The 19,408-nt window shown below is 42.7% G+C and overlaps 2 protein-coding genes and 1 non-coding gene across 3 annotated transcripts; 2 read left to right on the top strand and 1 right to left on the bottom strand.

Moving 5' to 3' along the window:
- Positions 1-365: 365 nt before the first annotated feature.
- On the top strand, positions 366-2,375 carry LOC122481709 (gamma-crystallin A). The gene is made up of 3 exons (XM_043577654.1): positions 366-493; positions 598-840; positions 2,039-2,375. Exons 1-3 carry the CDS (start codon positions 485-487, stop codon positions 2,309-2,311), a joined length of 525 nt encoding a protein of 174 aa, XP_043433589.1. The 5' UTR covers positions 366-484; the 3' UTR covers positions 2,312-2,375.
- Positions 2,376-12,033: 9,658 nt separating this feature from the next.
- Positions 12,034-14,480, top strand: LOC122479720 (gamma-crystallin B). The gene is made up of 3 exons (XM_043573450.1): positions 12,034-12,124; positions 12,220-12,462; positions 14,140-14,480. The coding sequence occupies exons 1-3, from the start codon at positions 12,116-12,118 to the stop codon at positions 14,413-14,415; spliced, it is 528 nt and encodes a 175-aa protein (XP_043429385.1). The 5' UTR covers positions 12,034-12,115; the 3' UTR covers positions 14,416-14,480.
- A 2,683-nt stretch (positions 14,481-17,163) lies between these two features.
- Positions 17,164-17,269, bottom strand: LOC122482291. The gene has a single exon (XR_006297089.1). It is a non-coding gene; the product is annotated as a U6 spliceosomal RNA (small nuclear RNA).
- Between the last annotated feature and the right edge of the window lie 2,139 nt (positions 17,270-19,408).

The following is a 19,408-nucleotide window of genomic DNA, read 5'->3' as shown; positions in this document are numbered from 1 at the left end:
TACTGATGAGGTAGTTTAGAAAATGTAATTGTCGCTCAATTAGAGGATTTTTTGGTCACCCTTAGCACTTCAAGTCCTTCTGGAACTCGTAGGATTGTCATGAGTCACCCCAGATGGAACCACCAACCTCATCTCAGCAGTTTCCATAGGCAAACACCACAAAATGCTGGGCATGTAATGTATTTCTAGAGAGCTGCATAGGATGAGAAGTGCGCCCTTTGTCTCCAAGGTCATAATGGCTCTGCTGACTTCAATTCCTTTCACTGGAGCTAGTGAGGAGAACTCGAAAATGCCAGAGAGAATGAGAGCCCCCTGCCCCATGATCCCAAATGAAAAAAAGAGAGAGAACATAGAAATCCCCTCACGCACTACCCCCAGGCCCCTTTTGTGTTGTTCTTGCCAACGCAGCAGCCCTCCTGCTATATATACCGGCTGCCACTCTTGTCCCCATCACACTGGACGCTGATCATCGCTGCCGACAACCATGGGGAAGGTGAGCCACCCGAGCGAGGTGCCATGCCATGTCTGTTGAGCGCCTGCTGTGTTCGGGGCACTTCCCCCGCTGACTTCTGGCTGTCCCCTTGTTTTCCACCTCAGATCACCTTCTACGAGGACCGGGGCTTCCAGGGCCGCTGCTACGAGTGCAGCAGCGACTGCCCCAACCTGCAGCCCTATTTCAGCCGCTGCAACTCCATCCGCGTGGACAGCGGCTGCTGGATGCTCTACGAGCGCCCCAACTACCAGGGCCACCAGTACTTCCTGCGGCGCGGGGACTACCCGGACTACCAGCAGTGGATGGGCCTCAGCGACTCGGTCCGCTCCTGCCGGGCCATCCCTTACGTGAGTCTTGCTTCAACCAGACTGATGCAAAAGCATCACTGATCCGTCGTGGTAAATTCCTGTTTGTAAAAAAGTCAGTTTGTTTCAACCCAGGACTAGTGTTCACAGTAAGGATAGCAATGCCTGGCTCTCAAGCCTTGAAAAGAAAATTGTGAGTAGGCTTATGAATCACTGGAACCTGTCTCTCTCTTTTTTTTTGTTACTTAAGGACAAGACTTAAAAAAAAAAAAAGGACAAGATTGTTTTTAGGGCACAAGAAATCACAACAACATAGCCTCTAAAGTTAAATTTGGTGGCTTTTAGCTGATCCCTAAATTCGAAATAAACATCACCTTGCTCAGAAAAGCTAAAAGCCTATTCTAGATCATTACCTTTTATTGATAGAAACACTTAATAGACTCTGGGAGAACAATATCAGTGTAATGTGTGCTGACTGTATTAGTGACTGTTTTCTATGCAGCCTCTATGGCATAAGGATCTAGAAACTAGAACGATATGTCTCAGCTTCCTCCCTGCCTCCCGGGAGTCATTATCACCTAGTTTCTCTCCAGGGTCGTTAACTGAGATTCACGGGCCATGGTCCTCCTCAGAGCACTGCTTCATGTTTGTCAAACATGTTGAGTTTGTGTCTCTGATTGCTGATGATACCAAATTATGTGGTATGTCAAGTGGATTCAAGAAGTGAAACCAAAAGTAGGCTAGAGAAATTTGTAGATGCAAAAAGACATATGAATATAAGAGGAATTTCTTTGAAGCAAGAACTTCAAATGGCTCAGGTGACTTGGTAAAATGTCAGACATGTCAGAGTAAATACAAACTGTTGTACATTCTGAGTGAAAAGCGACTTAGAAACAAGCTTGTTAGGACTCAGTTATATGCAGCCATAGTGGAAAAGAGTTCACATCCTCCCTGCAGACTCACTAACTACAGTTGGGCCCGATGGTTTCCTACAAAGGACTTTTGTGACCTTTATTTCAATGTTTGTTTCTTCCACAAGACAGTCCACTGGTCAGGTCAGTCTTATTTTAATATTCGTCCTGACTTAGTACGAATTTCCAACAATGTGAGGAAAGGACACATACTCGGCAGGATGGTTTGAAAACCATGCTTCATGAAGGTACAGGCTGACTGAGCCACTTTTACGGAGATCGGGGAGGCACACAACTGATTTTTCTTCTTTTGTTTATTGTCACAACAGACCAGCTCTCACAGGATAAGGCTGTACGAGAGAGATGACTACGGAGGCCTTGTGTCCGAGCTCACTGAGGACTGCTCCTGTATCCACGATCGCTTCCGACTCAATGAGCTCCACTCCCTCCACGTGCTGGAGGGCTGCTGGGTCCTCTACGAGATGCCCAACTACCGGGGGCGGCAGTACCTGCTGAGGCCGGGGGACTACAGGCGCTACCACGACTGGGGGGCCATGGATGCCAGAGTGGGCTCTCTGAGACGGGTCATCGATTTGTACTAGGCTGTGTGTTTCTTGTGGTGATCCACGTCAAAATGCAATAAAGATACAAATTGTGTTCCTGGCACTAAGTGACTCTTGTTCATATTTAAACAATAATTGAGTTCTAAGGAATGGTGACCCCTGGCAACTTACCTGACGCTGAAGATCAGGTGTTTTGAGTGTTTACGGACTTCCTCTCGGTCAGGCAACTGTATTTGTGAAGGCCCCACTCGCGTCATGGGAAGCAGGGAGAAGCACTATGTCTGCTTCTACAACCCACGATCTGCAAAAGAGAGGAAGGGCAGATAGAATGAAAAACTATTCGACTATCGACAAAAGAAAATAGAATGAGTTGTGGCTGGGACACCAAAGACAAGAGATTGCTGGAAAGCTTAGGGCAGCTGAAGTCTCAGATAAGATGAGTCAAAAAAAGCTGAGTGAAGACAGGTTTTTACCCAGAATTCCCAAGGTAGAGAAAGTCAAGCATGCTTGATGCGTTCAACTGGTAGGAAAAGTGTGTATGCTAAGAGTTAAAGGGCCTGAGTCGTTCCTGCTTCTGCTAATTACTAGTAAAGTGACCAACTCAGATGAGTTTTTTTAGGGACTCTCCCAGTTTTAGCAATGAAAGTCCTACATCGTGGGAAGCCCCTTAGTCTCAGGTAAACCGTGATGGTTGGTTACCCTACTTAACTGGCTTATCTCTTTGATCAAGTCACTTCTTACCCTCTCTGTGCCTGAATTACCTTATTGAAGACTACAAGTGGATAAGAAATTCCTGCTTCACTAAATCCCAGTACACTTATGATGAAAACATAAGGAAAGATTGTGAACACACTTTGTTCTTTTTAAATTATTAGACAATAATTATTATATTATTATTCTACATTACAAATGCAGAAAATTCAGGCACCCTCAGTGTCCCCTCATTTTCAACGGTGCGATATGGTCATCTTTGTTTTGGATTCCAATATGAATTTTTATCAGGACTCAATTACCAAAGACTCAATCATGCAGAATGAAGTATTAATATTTACTTCCTGCGTACCTCTGGAGTTTCTTTCCACTTAAAGCTGCTCTCCCAGAATGCCAATTCTCTTTCCAAATTTATATAAGCAAAAATAGTGCCCTGTCCCAGTTAACTTCTTTGTCAAAATTGAGAAGCTGATTTTAAAATTCATATGGAAATGCAAGGGACTTAGAGAAGCCAAAACAATCTTGAGAAAGAAGAGTGAAGTAGAAGTATTTCTCGATTTCAGAACTTACTACACAACAACAGTAATCAAGACAGTGAGGTACTCGCATTGGGTAGACATAGAGGGGAATGAAATAGACAATAGACTCGAGAGTCCAGAAATTAACCCATGTGTCAAGAGACTTTTGGGGTGCCTGGGTAGCTCAGTCACTTGTACATCTGACTTCAGCTCAGGTCACAATCTGCACTGACAGCTCAGAGCCTGGACCCTGCTTCAGCTTCTGTGTCTCCCTCTCTCTCTCTGCCCCTCCCCTCTTTGTGCATGTGCACTCTCTCTCTTGTTCTCTCTCTCTCAAAAATAAATAAACATGAAAAACAAACGAACAAAAAAAGCAAGACAGTGAGGTCCTGGGTACCTGTATGTCTATATGGGCAGACATATAGATGAATAAAATAGACTCGAACGTCCAGGAATTAACCCATGTGTCAACTGATTTTTGACAAGGATGCTAAGATGATTCAATGGGGGAAAGAGCAGCTTTTCAATAAATGGTGCTGAAACTACTGGACAATGACATGAAAAAGAATGAAGTTAACCCCCTATTTCACACCATATATAAAAATTAACTCAAAAAAAAATCAAAGACTTCAGTGTAAAAACTCAAGCTGTAAAACTTAGAAGAAAACACAAACATATATCTTTGTAATCTTTTATTAGGCAATGATTTCTTAAATGTGACACCAAAAGCATAAACCACAACAACAAAATCAATTGGACTTAATTATAATTAAAACATTTTACACATCAAAGGACACTATCAAGAAAGTGAAAAGACAGCTTATGGAACAGGAAAAAAATATTTACGAACTATATACCTGAGTACATGTATCTAGAGTCTAGAATATATATATATATATATATATATATATATATATATACACATATATATATACATATATATATATATATATATATACAGAAAACTTGAATATATATCTTTCTGAAGAAGATATACAAATGGCCAATAAACAAATGGAAAGATGTCCAACGTTATTAGTCATTAGGGAAATTCAAATCAAAACCACAAGGGGATACCACTTAATACCCATTAGGATAGTTATAATAATTTTAGGGAAAAAAACCAGAAAATCACAAATATTTGTAAGGACATAGAGAGATTGGCATGCTTATAAGTTGCTGGTGCAAGCATAAAATGGTTCAGCTACTATGGAAAACAATTTGGCAGTTCCTCAAATAGTTAAACATAGAGTTATCATATGACTCAGCAATTCCACTTCTAGATATATATTCAAAAGAGTTGAAAGGAGTGTTCAAACAAACATTGTTTATAGCAGCACTATTCACAATAGCCAAAAGGTGAAAACAACCCAAATGCCTATCAATGGATGATTGGATAAATAAAATGTCATATACATATTATGGAATATTATTTGGCCGCAGAAAGGAATGAAATACTGATACCTGCTATAACATGAATGAACCTTGAAAACATTATGCAAAGTGAAAGAAGCCAGTCATATAAGAATATGTATTATAGGATTCCATTTATATGAAATTCCCAGATTAGGCAAATCTACAGAGACCATAAGTAGATTAGTGGTTGCTTAGGGCTGGGTGGGGGATGGGTGGATAGGGAATGAAACTAAAGAGTACAGGATTTCTCATTGTGGTGATGTGCATGTTCTAAGACTGACTGTGACAATGATTGCACATTATCTATGAGTATACTAAAATCACTAAACCTTAGGGGCCCCTGGGTGGCTCAGTTGGTTGAGCATCTGACTCTTGATTTCAGCTCAGGTCATGATCTCATGGTCATGAGATTGAGCCCTGAGAAGGACCCCACGCTGACCATGGAGACTGCTTAAGATTCTATCTCTCTCTCTCTCTCCCCCTTTGCCCCTCCCCTGCTCTCTCTCAAAAAAAAAAAAAACAAAAAAAACAAAAAAAGCAAAAAATTGTTTAATTATATACTCTAAATGGGTGAACTGTATGGTATGTGAATAATATCTCAATAAAGATGTTTTAAAAAAATAATGCTTTAGGGCACCTGGCTGGCTCAGTTGATAGAACATGCAGCTCTTGATCTTGGGGTTTTGAGTTTGAGCCCCATGTTGGGTATAGAGATGACCTGAAAACAAACAAACAAACAAAATCAAATAAATAAATAAATAAATAAATAAATAAATAAATAAATAAATCTTTAAAAAGGTAATGCTCTGCATAAAACCTTAAGTAATGAAGATTCTTTTAAAATAAGATTCCTTCTTGTTGAAGGAACTTGTGGGATAAATTATAAATATACACATATTATCAAAATGTTATGGCTTTTATCAATACCAAATATGCAGAAGATTTGAGGTTTTCTTGCTGGCCTAGCTAAATCATTGTGTTGTCCTATAGTTGGGTGACTAATGACATATGAGCTTTGTTGTTTTTTGGGGTCTTTTTCATATGAGTTCTCTTTTAACAAAAAATTAAAAGCCAAGTGACCTGTGTCACTGAAAATAACTTTGTTAATTTAGGATTTGGTTTTGTTTTAATCTGGTGAATTTACAGGCTTAGAAAATAGCATTTCATCTCACAAAGTTCAGTCTGCCATGAGTTTCCTTCTTCGTAAAATGAAGGGTATGGACAAGATGAGCTCTGTATTTCCTTCCAGATCTGATACTTTAAGACTCTTTTGGGTTTCAAAGTGGGGTATCTCAGTGGTTACCAAAGTGGGGTATCTCAGTGGTTACCAATGCAGACTTTGAGGTCCATGGACTTGGATTCTGGCTTGACCACCTAATGGCTGGGTGACCTTAAGCAACTTGCTTTACCCTCCCTGAGCCCCAGTTTTCCCACTTACATAATCTTATGAGGAATATATGAGCTACCTCATGTACAGAAGCTAGCCTATGGCAGGAGCTCAGTTACTAGTAGCCATGACTCTATCAGTTGTGTCTAATTGTGCTACATACATGGACTTGATAAGGAAAAGGGGTCGGAATAAACGAGCTGTTTTCCAGAAAATTCTTTTAAGTCAAGGAAATGTGAACATCTTCAATGTCCCTTTGACAGTCACCCAATACTACTGTCTTAGAAGTCTACACCCAAATAAATAAACAGGGGATTTCAGAGCTTTTTATGGTCAGTTAATGCTGATTTCTTCAGCCTGGCAGCAGTCAGTCATTGAAGAGTCCACTAGAATTTACCATAACTGTTAAAGACAAAGATTTCAGGGTTTGTAGGGACACAGCAGGCCAGTTGGAGGCTGGACCTTTGCAAATTACAGAAAAAAAAAAAGTGTGACATTGAGAAATGTGTAATTTAGGGAAGAGATACCTAGAAGTGTATAATTTAGAAGTGTATACCTAGAAAGGTAATATCTAAAACAAACCATTATTACATGGAAAGGCAATTAGTTTAGGCCTTGGGGGCTGACAGACTTGAGTTCAATCCCCAGTTCCTCCACTTACTAGCTACATCTACCTTTTTGGATTTGTTTCTCTATGGTGATCAGTACTGTTATTAGACTTAGTCAGTCAGAGATCTTGGCTTGAACTGGGTGCTTCAGGGAGCCTTACTCTAGACTCCCAGCTATAATCGTTCCCACAGGACAGAAATCTGTTGGATCCTGGAGACAAGCCTACACTTCTTCTAGACCACACACCTTTTACCTGGAGCTCCAGAATTCCCTCTATTTAGACCCTTGTTTCCAAGACTTAAAGGAGAGTCTTTGCCTGGCCTATCCTCCCAAGGCCACTGGGAGTCAAAAGGCAGCTGTTTATGGGAAGTGGAGGGGGCAAGGAGCATGCGGATAGAGTGTGTATACGTGAGGGAGTGAGAAGCTGGAGGGGGCTTGATTTATGCTCTTGCCCCAGATCTCACAAACATTTGGGAAAGTTTCCATAATAACTGTGCTGTGTTGGCTACATGATGTACTTTGTACCAGATTCCTGGTACAATGGCTGGAACATACTAGACACTCTTTATACAGTAGGCTATTCATTAATACCTATTATTAATAGGTAGGCTATTTATTAATACCTATTGTTATTTCATCACCCGAGCCAAATGAGTGCTGTAAAATTTGCTGCAGTTTCAATCCTAACCACTTAAATGAAGGTAGACATGGCTTCCTTCAGCAGAGTGTCATGTCAACGATGTGCTGACGAACTCGAGAGATTTCTCTTGGGAGTGGTTACCAGTGAGTCAGGAGAGAAGTCTGCAAATGCTTCAGGAAAAGCCAGCATGTAAACTAAAACATTTGTGTGGGGAGAGAGGCAAAGGGTAATGAACTATTTTCACTGAGGCTCCTAACAGGCCTCAGGCAACTATAATGGCTCCTAAATGAATGATTTTGTTTTTACAAGAAGCCAGGCTTGAGGCGCAGGGTTGGCTCAGTCAGTTAAGCGTCCAACTTCAGCTCAGGTCATGATCTCCCAGTTTGTGAGTTCGAGCCCTGCATTGTGCTCTGTGCTGATAGTCCAGAGCCTGGAGCCTGCTCCAAATCCTGTGTTTTCCTCTCTCTCTGCCCCTCCCCAACTCGTGCTCTATCTTCCCCTCAAAAATAAGCATTAAAAAAAATTTTTTTTAAAAGAAGAAGCCAGGCTTACAGTAGATACTTTCAGATATTTTGATATACAAGTTTATTTAACCATTGAGTTCCTAGAGGACCTTAAACAGCTTTCTAATTTTTTTTCCTGATGTAAATGAGACCAGTTCTTCCAAAAGAGAGTTTTACAGTTACTTTTAAAGAAAAATAAAATGCTTGTACATAACTTGAGAGATAAACTCAGTATTCAAATATTTCTGATAAAAGCCTCATTGGCCTCAGTGCCCTAACCTCTGACATATTTTAGCCTGGGCTGCTGGCTGATAATACAAAGAGACATTACAAAGCATGCCTTGCAGCCCCCGGGACCCCAAGTCTCATTCCATTGATCCATTCATCTTTTAAAGTACAAGGAGGTAGCTAAGAATCTTCTTTATCATTTTCCTTCACAAAAATGTCGCTTATCACTTTTTCCTTCATTTCCGTTCTCTTTCTCAGGCCACCTCTCTTGTCTCTCATGCTTAGACACTAGAGGTAAGTTCTGAAACCTTCACAGCATACCCCACTGGTGCTTAAAACCTCCCCACTCCAAGAGCAGGCCTCGCTGCCCTCTGCACACACCAGGCTGCCTGGTTTCTGGGCCATTTTTACCTCCCTTCAAGTCCTCCCAGGTCAACAAAGGCGGGCAGAAGAAGAAGCATCAGAACCAGAGCGGTAGCTGAGTGAGTGGGAGAAACTGGCTCCCGTGTCTCTGAGCGTCCACACGGGTGACCTCACACGGGAGAATTATCGTTTTCCAAAATAGAATTAGAATCATTATTTTTTCATGTTCTTCGTGCTTCCAGGGCTCTATTTATCCACCCACCTAACTGATAAATCATTATGGGGGATAAAGGAGTATGACATGCTCTTATTCTTGAGCTCATGACCTTGCTGAAGACAAGGAAAAGAAGTAATTCGACAAGAAAGGCAAGGCTGCAGTACTAAGTTGGATGGTGACGAAGTGCATGTAGGTGCTCGGAGAAGGGACAGCCGAGTAACAGCTGGCCTGAAGAGGGGGTGTCCTAGGAAGACGGGCCTAGGCTGCCTTGAAGACTGGGTGAGCTTTGATAAGCCTCTGGGAAGGGAAGGCGTTCCAGTATCGAGGAATGATTCCTTCCCTGGGCCCGGATCCTCACAGACATCTTGAGTTCAAAAGGCAGAATGGGAACAGGTTCTCCCCAATAAGCCCTCCTGCACTGTCAAGATTGAAAACACACGCCCCCCACAGTTTTTCAGCTGGATTGTGTCTATTCCTACTATTTCTCTACTTAAACGTGAAAGAGTGTTATCAAACAATGAGAGCAGGGACACTTCTTCTGACTTGTGCTTTACGTATCAACTTCCCTTTCCCGTACCGCCTCAAAGACCTCAAAGGCACTTTAACAGAAAGGACACACAACTATAAGGTAAGGGAGAATGAAAGACAAACACATTTAAAAAGACTGCATTGGTAATATAGAAATGAGGAAAAGGGCAAAATGCTACTGTTGGCCAAATCAGGCCTAACTCACCGGTTGGTCTGAAATGCGCCCCCCCACACACGCAAGCACTCATACCCTGAGTCTCTGCTATGGCTGATGATGACCCTGGCTTCTGTATTCTCACTCCATCAACCACAGTGGGCTGGGTGTAGAACGGGGGTTTGTCAACGACCTCACGGCAACGTGTTCTTGGGGGGATTTCCCCTACTGCACGTTCCATCGCAAGTTACCTCTTCTGAGTGCAGCAACGACCACTCCAACCTGCAGACCTGTTTATCCACGGCAACAGGGTGTGTGCAGGTGGACAGCAAGAGCTGGACGCTCCGTGCCAGGGCGTCTGACACCAGCAGTGGATGGACTTCAAGGAATCTCTCTGCTCTGACTGCACAGCCCTCGCCTATGTTATTCCTTTTCTCGGTGCCTTGCTTCAAGACCACCTCCAAATGGTAGTCGTCACTTGACTGTGAAATCAAAGTTACCAAACAGAAGACCTTTGCTAAATTAGATCAAGCGTTCCAATATATGCAATTATCCACAGATCGCATTTAGTCTGTATACAATAAGCAGAAGTGTAGACACCATGACATCGAAGCCCGGAAGCAGAAACTTATTTCTTTATTTACAACATTTTTTAATGTTTTTATTTTACTTTTGAGAGAGAGAGAGTAGGGAAGGGGCAGAGAGAGAGAGAGCAAGACACAGAATCTGAAGCAGGCTCCAGGCTCTGAGCTCTATTAACGTTATCATCTTTAGCATTTATTAAAATGTGAATGATATGATATATATATATTTTTTTTACCACTGGTATTGCTTTACAATGTGCCATGTACTTTCAAATCCATTATCTCATTTGATTTTCATCACCATTCCTATTTTATAAGTCGGGAAACCGAGACTACACAAACAGCCACAGAAACTGCAGAAGTGCGTGCAGATGGAGGCGTGTAGGCGTTGGTCCCTGAATGCATTCTCCATAAATGGTGTCTATTCAACAATTTCATGGTGTTTGTAAGCACTGGGAAGAAAAACAGCTTTAGAGGAAGCAGTGTGGATGCAAGGCATGGGATAGGCAGGGTAGGTGGTCACAGTTAGTGTCACTTGCAAGGGTGTAGGTCCTGACAGCACCACTTACCCCGTACCCGCCCCCAGTCCAGGTCCCTGACGCTCGAACATTGGAAGCTGACCATTGGAACTGACAGGGCGACCATACGACTGACAGGGCCTGAGTGTAGGCCTCTGACGCAAGGCCTTAGAGGGTAAACCTATTACATGTCAACATAAATAACACATTTTTATGACTAATAACCGTATTTTCCAAAACAAAAACATTTAATGAAAGGATTGGCATTATTAGACATTTTTACAAATCTCTTCAACTCATATAGCCTCTGGACATAAACTCCACTGGGTGAAAAAAAGGTCAATAACATCTTGGTATTGTTGGGAAAACTGTTTTGACCTTCTGAACTTCCTGAAAGTGTCCCAGGGGCCTCAGGGGTCCCATACCACACTGTGAGATCATACGATCCAAAGGCTGCCATCTGGCTTGGGTGCCATCCACATCTCAAAAGTCTGAGGAAGTAGGTCGTTGGTATTTTGAGAGCTTCTACATTACTCCTTACAGTAGCTCAACCACCCTTACCAAGTGAGCAAGCGTCCGTGATGGGGGAGAGAGAAGAAAGATCTTAAGACGTTGAAGGAGGGCAAGGATACCAAGATTAGGACATTGAAGGCGGTAGGGAATACAATGCCAAAGAACAGCAGTACTCCGGGCAGCCACCGGCAGGAGGAAGGAAGGATTTAGGCTCTCGGGGAGTCCTCAGCAAGGGAAGGAAAGTCATAACTATCTGCTTTCTCTCAGGTCAAAGCCAGGTATTGAGGGCCCACTATGTGCCAACCCTCTGCTCTAGGGCCCGGGGCACAAAGAAACAAGAGAGAATTCCCAGCCCCCAAGAACCTATGAATTTCCAGTCAAGTATCGATTTTACTCCAGATAGACCCCAAAATACAAACAATGATGACCACAGAGTCTTGAACCCGAACTAAGCTTTGTGCTTTTTAAAGCACTTTCACAGATTGCTTCACTTGGTTTCCTCTTCCTTAAGATTCCTCATTATTTAAATTCTGCTTTTTAATACGTTTTAAAAAAATAACACCAGTCCCCGAGCAGAATACATTACTTAGTTTAATTACCTTTGAGGAGTCAATGAAGCAGATTAGGCGACAAAATCAAAGCACGGGGGATAGAATTTCGCTCATCCTTTTGCTCAACTAAAAGAGTAAAGACTCTTTTCATTTTGGTGGCAACAACAGCTTTAGTGAATGAGAACAACCCGAACCTACCAGAAAGAATGAGAGAACCATTCAGCTAACCCCAATGACCAGGGGGAGGGGGAGCGGGGAGCTTGCAAATCCCCTTACTCACCGAAATGGGCCCCTTTTGTGTGATTTCCTGCGGAGGCAGCAGTCAGGGCTGCTATATATACAGCGGCACTCCCCCTCGGTCCACACAGCACCCAGCGAACACCTCCTGACCACTCTCTCCAAAATGGGAAAGGTAAGTGCTGGGTCCCTGATGCCGGGGGTTTGCCCTGGCGCAGCATCCTCAGCGGGGGCACATGGCCTCACGCTCCCGCACCTTCCATTTTGCAGATCACCTTCTACGAGGACCGGGGCTTCCAGGGCCGCTGCTACGAGTGCAGCAGCGACTGCCCCAACCTGCAGCCCTATTTCAGCCGCTGCAACTCCATCCGCGTGGACAGCGGCTGCTGGATGCTCTACGAGCGCCCCAACTACCAGGGCCACCAGTACTTTCTGCGGCGCGGGGACTACCCGGACTACCAGCAGTGGATGGGCCTCAGCGACACGGTCCGCTCCTGCCGCCTCATCCCCCAGGTGAGTGTGGCTCTGTCTTTGTCTCTGGTAGCTTTGGAAGTGAAAGCCATGAACAAATACCATTCTTCAACCAAATCATTCCAACTACACAGCAGAAGGTGGGAGTGAGGCTATCGCATGTGGTCTGTTCTAAAAGGCTGTCTCAGATGGGAAGTCGGTCTTCATGAACCCTATGGTGTGTGCTTTTTTACTCACATGGTCCCAGATTTTTATATTTTAAATGGAATAAAAAATTAAAAGGCCAAAGTCTAATTAGGAAAAAGCTGGACAAATAGAAAACAAGTTGCCATCTGTGTAAGATATAACCTCTTTTTTTTTAATGTTTATTTTTGAGAGAGAGAGAGAGAGAGAGAGAGAGAGAGAGAGAGGATGGGTGGGGGAGGGGCAGAGAGAGAAGGAGACACAGAATCCAAAGCAGGCTCTAGGCTCTGAGCTGTCAGCACAGAACTCGACATGGGGCTTGAACCCATGACTGTGAGATCATGACCTGAGCCAAAGTTGGATGCCTAACTGACTGAGCCACCCAGGCGCCCCAAGATATAACTTAATGTCATCATTCTGAACTGTATCAACTCAGAAATAATATACCAAAACTCAGATAGATATAATCTGGGTCGGCTTAATTTTTTTTTAAGTTCATTTATTTATTTTGAGAGAGAGAGAGAGAGAGAGAGAGAACACAAGTGGGGGAAGAACAGAGAGAGAGGGAGAGAGAGAGAGAATCAATCCCAAGCAGTCTCCGCATGTCAACACAGAGCCCAATGTAGGGCTCAAACCCACAAACCATGAGATCATGGCCTGAGCTGAAATCAAGAGCCCGACACTTAACCCAATGAGCCACCCAGGGGCTCCGGGTCTGCTTACCTGATAAACATATGTTTGCTTGCTTTGGCTCACTTTCCTATTTAATTATCTTCCTGTCCTCTATTTTTTATTCTGATACCATGGTCATTACCTATTAGTTTACTTAGAGGTATAAATTAAAGGAAAGGCCAAATCCAAAATCAAAGTTTGAGTTCAATATTTCTTAGAGAGTGATTTCACAGTTCTTAGAGGAATGTGTTGGAGTGTGGGAGGCACGGGTAATAGTGTCATCCAAACAGAGCTTAATGGAGATGGTTCTTGTTGCTGAGGGAAATAAAGACGGGAAGGGAAGAGACCAGAAAGGAAGTTTAAACACCAGATAAGTTGATATTGAACACAGAGATAAAGAAAATGTGTCATCTTATTTTTTACAAGAGATTAATAATCCTGTGTTCCATAATGTACATAAAATAGCTAAATGTTCATTCCTCTTTAACAAAAGTAATGTATCGAATGGGACTTTTCTTTCCAATGACTTACACTTTTCACCTTTGAGAAGGACCTTCTCTAACAACAAGCACTAACATGATCAATTTTATTTTGGACAAATCTTGTTGCTAGGGACAGAGATGTGGATGGCAGTGAAGGGTGGCTGAGTTCTGTTCCTCATATTACCCATAAATCACTAGATGCCTGGGTAGGTGATGGCGTGGGGGGTGGGCAAGGCTCTTTAACACTGCAACGTGATTGTTCTGGAAGCAAACCTGGACTCCAACAAGTTCTGGGTAGGTGTGGCCAGGGAGGTGCAGGAGCTAGAACACTTTCATTTCTCTCCACTTGTGTTCATTTACTTTTTCTTTTCTGCCACCCCAGCACACCGGCACTTTCAGAATGAGGATCTACGAGCGAGAGGACTTCAGGGGACAAATGTCAGAGATCACAGATGATTGTCTCTCTCTTCAGGACCGCTTCCATCTCAATGAAATCCACTCTGTCAATGTGCTGGATGGCTGCTGGGTCCTTTATGAGATGCCCAGCTACAGGGGAAGGCAGTACCTGCTGAGGCCCGGGGAGTATAGGAGATACCTTGACTGGGGGGCCATGAATGCCAAAGTTGGTTCTTTCAGACGAGTAATGGATTTTTACTAAAGTACTTACATTCTCCGCTCTTCTCTTTTAGAATCCAATAAAATATTTAGCTTGTGTTTCTCGCACTCTGGAGTCCTGCTTTTCTTTTAATCTGTTAAGATTTCCTGAGCAATAATGGCACTTCACCAAACATAATGACAGATGTTTTCATGATGGGAAACCATAAGAGGAGTAAAGGATATCATCACCAGCCTTCTTTTAAAAACCATGTAGGCTCAAGGTTCGATTCGACTGGGCAAAAGCCATTTATGCTTTTAGAAGGATATGCTTTTAGAAGGATGCTCTTAGAAGGATAATTTTGCAGCTACAATGATAAATAAATAGTTATTGTAACACCCCAAGTTATCCTTCTAGGTTATCCCCGCCATCTTTTATATATAGTCCAAGCCTTAGCTAATGAGGGAAGTTGTTCTCAGCATCTAGACCCTTACTTTAGCTTCAAAAACAAACGAACAAACCGGCCACCCTCACCTGTTACGTGCCTTATCCTTCTAACAGCAGCCAATTCCATGTTCAGTACTTCATTCCTCCCTGAGGTTTTCAGTCCAAACAGAATTCACTGTCTCTTTGCTGTATATGCTTTATAGAAGAATTTCAGGATTTCTACCAAAACCACATACACATGGGGGAACTCAGCCCCATATCATTTTAATAGGAAGTAAAGAATTATGACTATACATGGAAAATGATACTAAATGGAAAACCAGGAATTGAAACTTCCTGGAGAAGTTTGTTTGATGGCATGTATATTTCCTTTTGGTATGTTTATTTTCCAGGGGTGAGGTTCAAGCCCAAGTTGCATGTTGTTATCTACTGCACTATGTTGGCCATAGATAAAGCCAGATTTGAATCCAGCAGCCAAGACAGAGAGGGGAAACAAGATAAGTTCCATGACTAACAGAGTCCGTAACACAAATCAATTAATTACTCAAGGCTAACCTAACTGTTCCCAGTATCAAAACCTAAAAGAAAGTTTTCATGAGGGTCCTAGTAAAGAGAGTACTGAGCAAACAACATCCTTAGTATCATCCTGCAGTAATTAAATATGGTTCTTGGATCTTTCTTACAAAGTTGCACAATGAAACTGATGGCTTCAGATCAAAATTCAGCTAAAGTGCCCCATTCTTTGAGATTCTAATGAAATGGCTGAAGTGTCATCTCACGTGGAGTGGGATACTTGTGTACCCACTTTCTCCAACACATATATCCTCAAAGTCTCTTGGAATTCCGGAAAGGGAATGGGTTGTTTGTGCTTTTCCCAGTAACCCTCCACTCTGAACCCCTGCCTTGTCATTGGGTGGACCATTTTGTTCTCCCCCACATGACCAGCCCCATGCGTCTCACTGACTCAGATGGGAGAAAGTTTCTTTCCCTTGAGTTCCTGAACTATCTCTCATATAAAGCCTTCATGGGTGCAGATAGCTTTATTATACAGGTTGTGGGAGGAGAGATACATGTTTAGATCACAGCAGCACAACAATACAAATTTAAGATTAGATGACCTTGCTCTAAACAGTCTGCAAGTTCCAACCTGCTACCGGATGGCCTGGTCTTCTTTCTCATTCTTGTTCCTCTCTCCTCTATTCAGAGCTGTACCCACATGGCTGTTCATTCTTTATAGCTTCCTTCCATCCTATGCCCTCAAGGGCTCCATATCTCCATATCTATGAACAGAGCAAGCATCTAATTTGTTGCTTAACCTGAGTCATTTTTGAGAATGAAAGGGTATTCTATTAAGGATTACACTGGGGCAAGAGGCATGAACCAGGAGTATTCCAGGCAAACTGGGGCACAAGGTTAGGCTATTTATAAAAGTTCTTTCCCTGGAAAATGGTCAGATTCTTGAATTATTTGGTATCAATTATTCCTAACTCTCAGTTCTTCAACCTTTAAACTCCCAACGATAGTATTAGCTTACTGGAAACATCAGCCAGAATTCTGTTTGTCAGTAATAATAACATCAGGCATAAATTAGAAAGCCAAAAGCTTCTTGGAGTGCTGGATTTCACATTATTTGCTTGGTAGACATAAAATCACAGACTGCAGACATGGAAATTATCCTGAAATACCTGAACTGAAAGCATGTAAAATTAGAGACCCTGGACGTCACTGATCAAGCTTTTCTTTGTGAAAATTATATTTCCATCCCTGGGGAACAGGCAAAGAGAACGGTATCCTCCCTCTAATCCCAGCATTAAAAAAAAAGCCAACAGAGGGGAGTAATGGTGGCGGGAGAGGGATAACGCTCAAACTAGTCCCTCACTTATGCTTCCTCCTCTCTTTCCTCTCTTGAAAGTGCACACTGGGGGCGCCTGGGTGGCGCAGTCAGTTAAGCGTCCGACTTCAGCCAGGTCACGATCTCGCGGTCCGTGAGTTCGAGCCCCGCGTCGGGCTCTGGGCTGATGGCTCAGAGCCTGGAGCCTGTTTCTGATTCTGTGTCTCCCTCTCTCTCTGCCCCTCCCCCGTTCATGCTCTGTCTCTCTCTGTCCCAAAAATAAATAAACGTTGAAAAAAAAAAAGAAAGTGCACACTGGAGCCTCAGAGAGGTGAAAGGGTCTGAGATGAAAGCAGGCTCCAAGAGTGGAATGCAAGAAGGGATACCCTACAGGATCCCACATACCTTTTCCCCAGGATGATGAAAACACAATTCAAGATAACCCTAGTGTCAGCCTATATACCCTATATACACCAGTATTTCACATAGGTCCTAGTTTGTAATAAGCCCAGGTTTTAGATCTTTTTTTTTTTTTTTTAATGGAATGCTTCAAGAATTTTCACATCATCCTTGTGCAGGACCATGCTAATCTTCTCTATACTGGTCCAATTTTAGTATGCATGCTGCCAAAGTAAGCACCAGAATCTAAATCTTTTTATTCCTTTTCCTCTTTTCTCTCCCTTTGAATCTATAGCATCTTCTGGCCAATCTAACCTTATAGAAGACCCACCAAGCAAAGTAACTGAGGTCATTCCATAAAGAAGTGCCAAGAACTGCCATACTGATGGATACCCTCAAAGAGTGCTCCTCCTTGTGGGTTCTCTCTCCAATGATCCTTCCTCGCTGCCACAGGGTTAGGTCCTGATGTTAGTTTTGTCCTGTTCCTTCTCCTCCAGACTTTAGGAGTTCTTCTTTGTGGGTTTATTAAAGCTAAAGTGACAATCACAACCACCCGAGCAAGAAGAAATGTATTATGTTTAACACGAAAGACAATTTGATCCAAATGGAATGCCATAGGAGTTAAGCAGAGGTGGGTCATTGGTTGCCCCCTGTCTTCTTGTCATTTATTGAACAGTCCTCAAAGACAAGCGGAGAAAGAGAACCAGAGGCTGGGGCTGTGATGGTGATGCTTTGTCTCTCTCCCAGTCTCCTTGTTTGGGATAGTTTGGTCTACGTAGCTGCCAACCGGTTGACCTTTTCTCATTTAACCAAGCCTGTATGTGATACAAATGCTACATGAATTGTCAGGAAGCAGGAGGGTGGGCTTAAGATCAACTGCTGGCTGGACCTCGGACACTAGCAATACTCTGGAATTGGCCACTGCTGTTGTGACAGTGACTTGGCATCTCAGGAAACACAAAAATTAGACAGAATGACCAAGGAACAGAGGGTTTAGGGGACAACACAACATTCCTGTTTTCTCTCTTTTGCTTACTCATCTCCCCTGTTATAAAGGCCCATTAAATAGATCAAATGCAGAGTGCTTGTGTCATCCTACACATTGAAAGTTGCAAATACTGAACTCTGATGGGAGCCCATATGCCTGTTGTGCTGAGCATTCAAAATAGGTCTCATGGACTATCGCAACAATGGGTTTCAGACTAGGGAATAACATTCATATCCTCCAGGCATTTAATGAGTTGCCTTTATGTGCCTGTCTGTTTTGCCGATCAGTGAGAATACAAAAATAAAGGTGGAATAGTCCAGAAATGAGCTCTCCTCAGTTATTTCGAGGAACTGATGTCTAAACAACATAATTAGATAAGCGATCATCACCATCACAGTGGTATGAGCAAGATGCTTGGTAGAACCAAGTAGGCAGCACTGAATTCAGCCTGAAAGATTAGGAAAGGTTCAAGAAAATCTTCATAGAGGAATTGATACCTGAGTTGAACCTTTAAAAAAAGGGGTAAGATTTCTCTGGGTGAAAAACGTAGAACCGGTGTCTCAGTGGGAAGGATTGCTACATTAAAAAACAAAAGAAGCATATAGGACAAACTTCCAGCTGTGAGATGAATAAGTTCTGGATATCTAATGTACAGCATAGTGATTATAGTTAATAATACCGTATTATAAACTTGAGAGTTGCTAAGAGAGTAGAGCTGAAATGTTCTCACCACAAAAAAAATTAATTATGGGATGTGACACAGGTGTTAGCTAACACTATGGTGGTAAGCATCTTGTAATATACAAATGTATCAAATCAGTATGTTGTACACATTAAACTTATATAATGTAATATTTCAATTATATCTCAGTAAAACTAGGGGGTAAATGAGAAATGTGAAAATAACATTGTGCATTTGGGAAACTACAAGTGATTCAGAGATCCAGACAGACAGAGGATCTCGGGTCAGGTATGCCATGCTAAGGAACTGGTACTTGATTCTGGCTCAGGTCATGATCCCAGGGTTGTGGGATTGACCTCCATGTCAGGCCCTGTGCTGAGTGTGGAGCCTGCTTGAGGTTCCCTCTCTCCCCCCAACCTGCTCTTCTCCCCTGCTTGTGCACGCTCTCTCTAAAAAATATTTTAAAATAAAAAAATGCCATGGACTGGATGACTTAAGCAAACATTTCTTTCTCATAGTTCTGGAGACTGGGGAGTCTAAGGTCAGAATGCCAATAGATCTAGTGTCCAGTGAGAGCCAGCTTCCTTGTCCAAGGAGAGCAAGCAAGCTCTTTCCTGGCTCTTCTTATAAGGACACTAATTCTAACATGATACCTTCATCCTCATGACCTAGTTATCTCCCAAGGCCCCATCTCCAGACATCATCACAC

Source organism: Prionailurus bengalensis, chromosome C1 (assembly GCF_016509475.1).
Source record: "Prionailurus bengalensis isolate Pbe53 chromosome C1, Fcat_Pben_1.1_paternal_pri, whole genome shotgun sequence".
Lineage (NCBI taxonomy): Eukaryota > Metazoa > Chordata > Mammalia > Carnivora > Felidae > Prionailurus > Prionailurus bengalensis.
The sequence above is the reverse complement of the archived record's forward strand: the minus strand, read 5'-3'. Positions and strand labels throughout refer to the sequence as shown.

Excerpts from the sequence above, each read along its gene's own strand:
- LOC122481709 (XM_043577654.1), top strand. Across the intron at positions 841-2,038 it reads CCTGCCGGGCCATCCCTTAC|ACCAGCTCTCACAGGATAAG; the intron begins GTGAGTCTTGCT and ends TTGTCACAACAG.
- LOC122479720 (XM_043573450.1), top strand. Across the intron at positions 12,463-14,139 it reads CCTGCCGCCTCATCCCCCAG|CACACCGGCACTTTCAGAAT; the intron begins GTGAGTGTGGCT and ends CTGCCACCCCAG.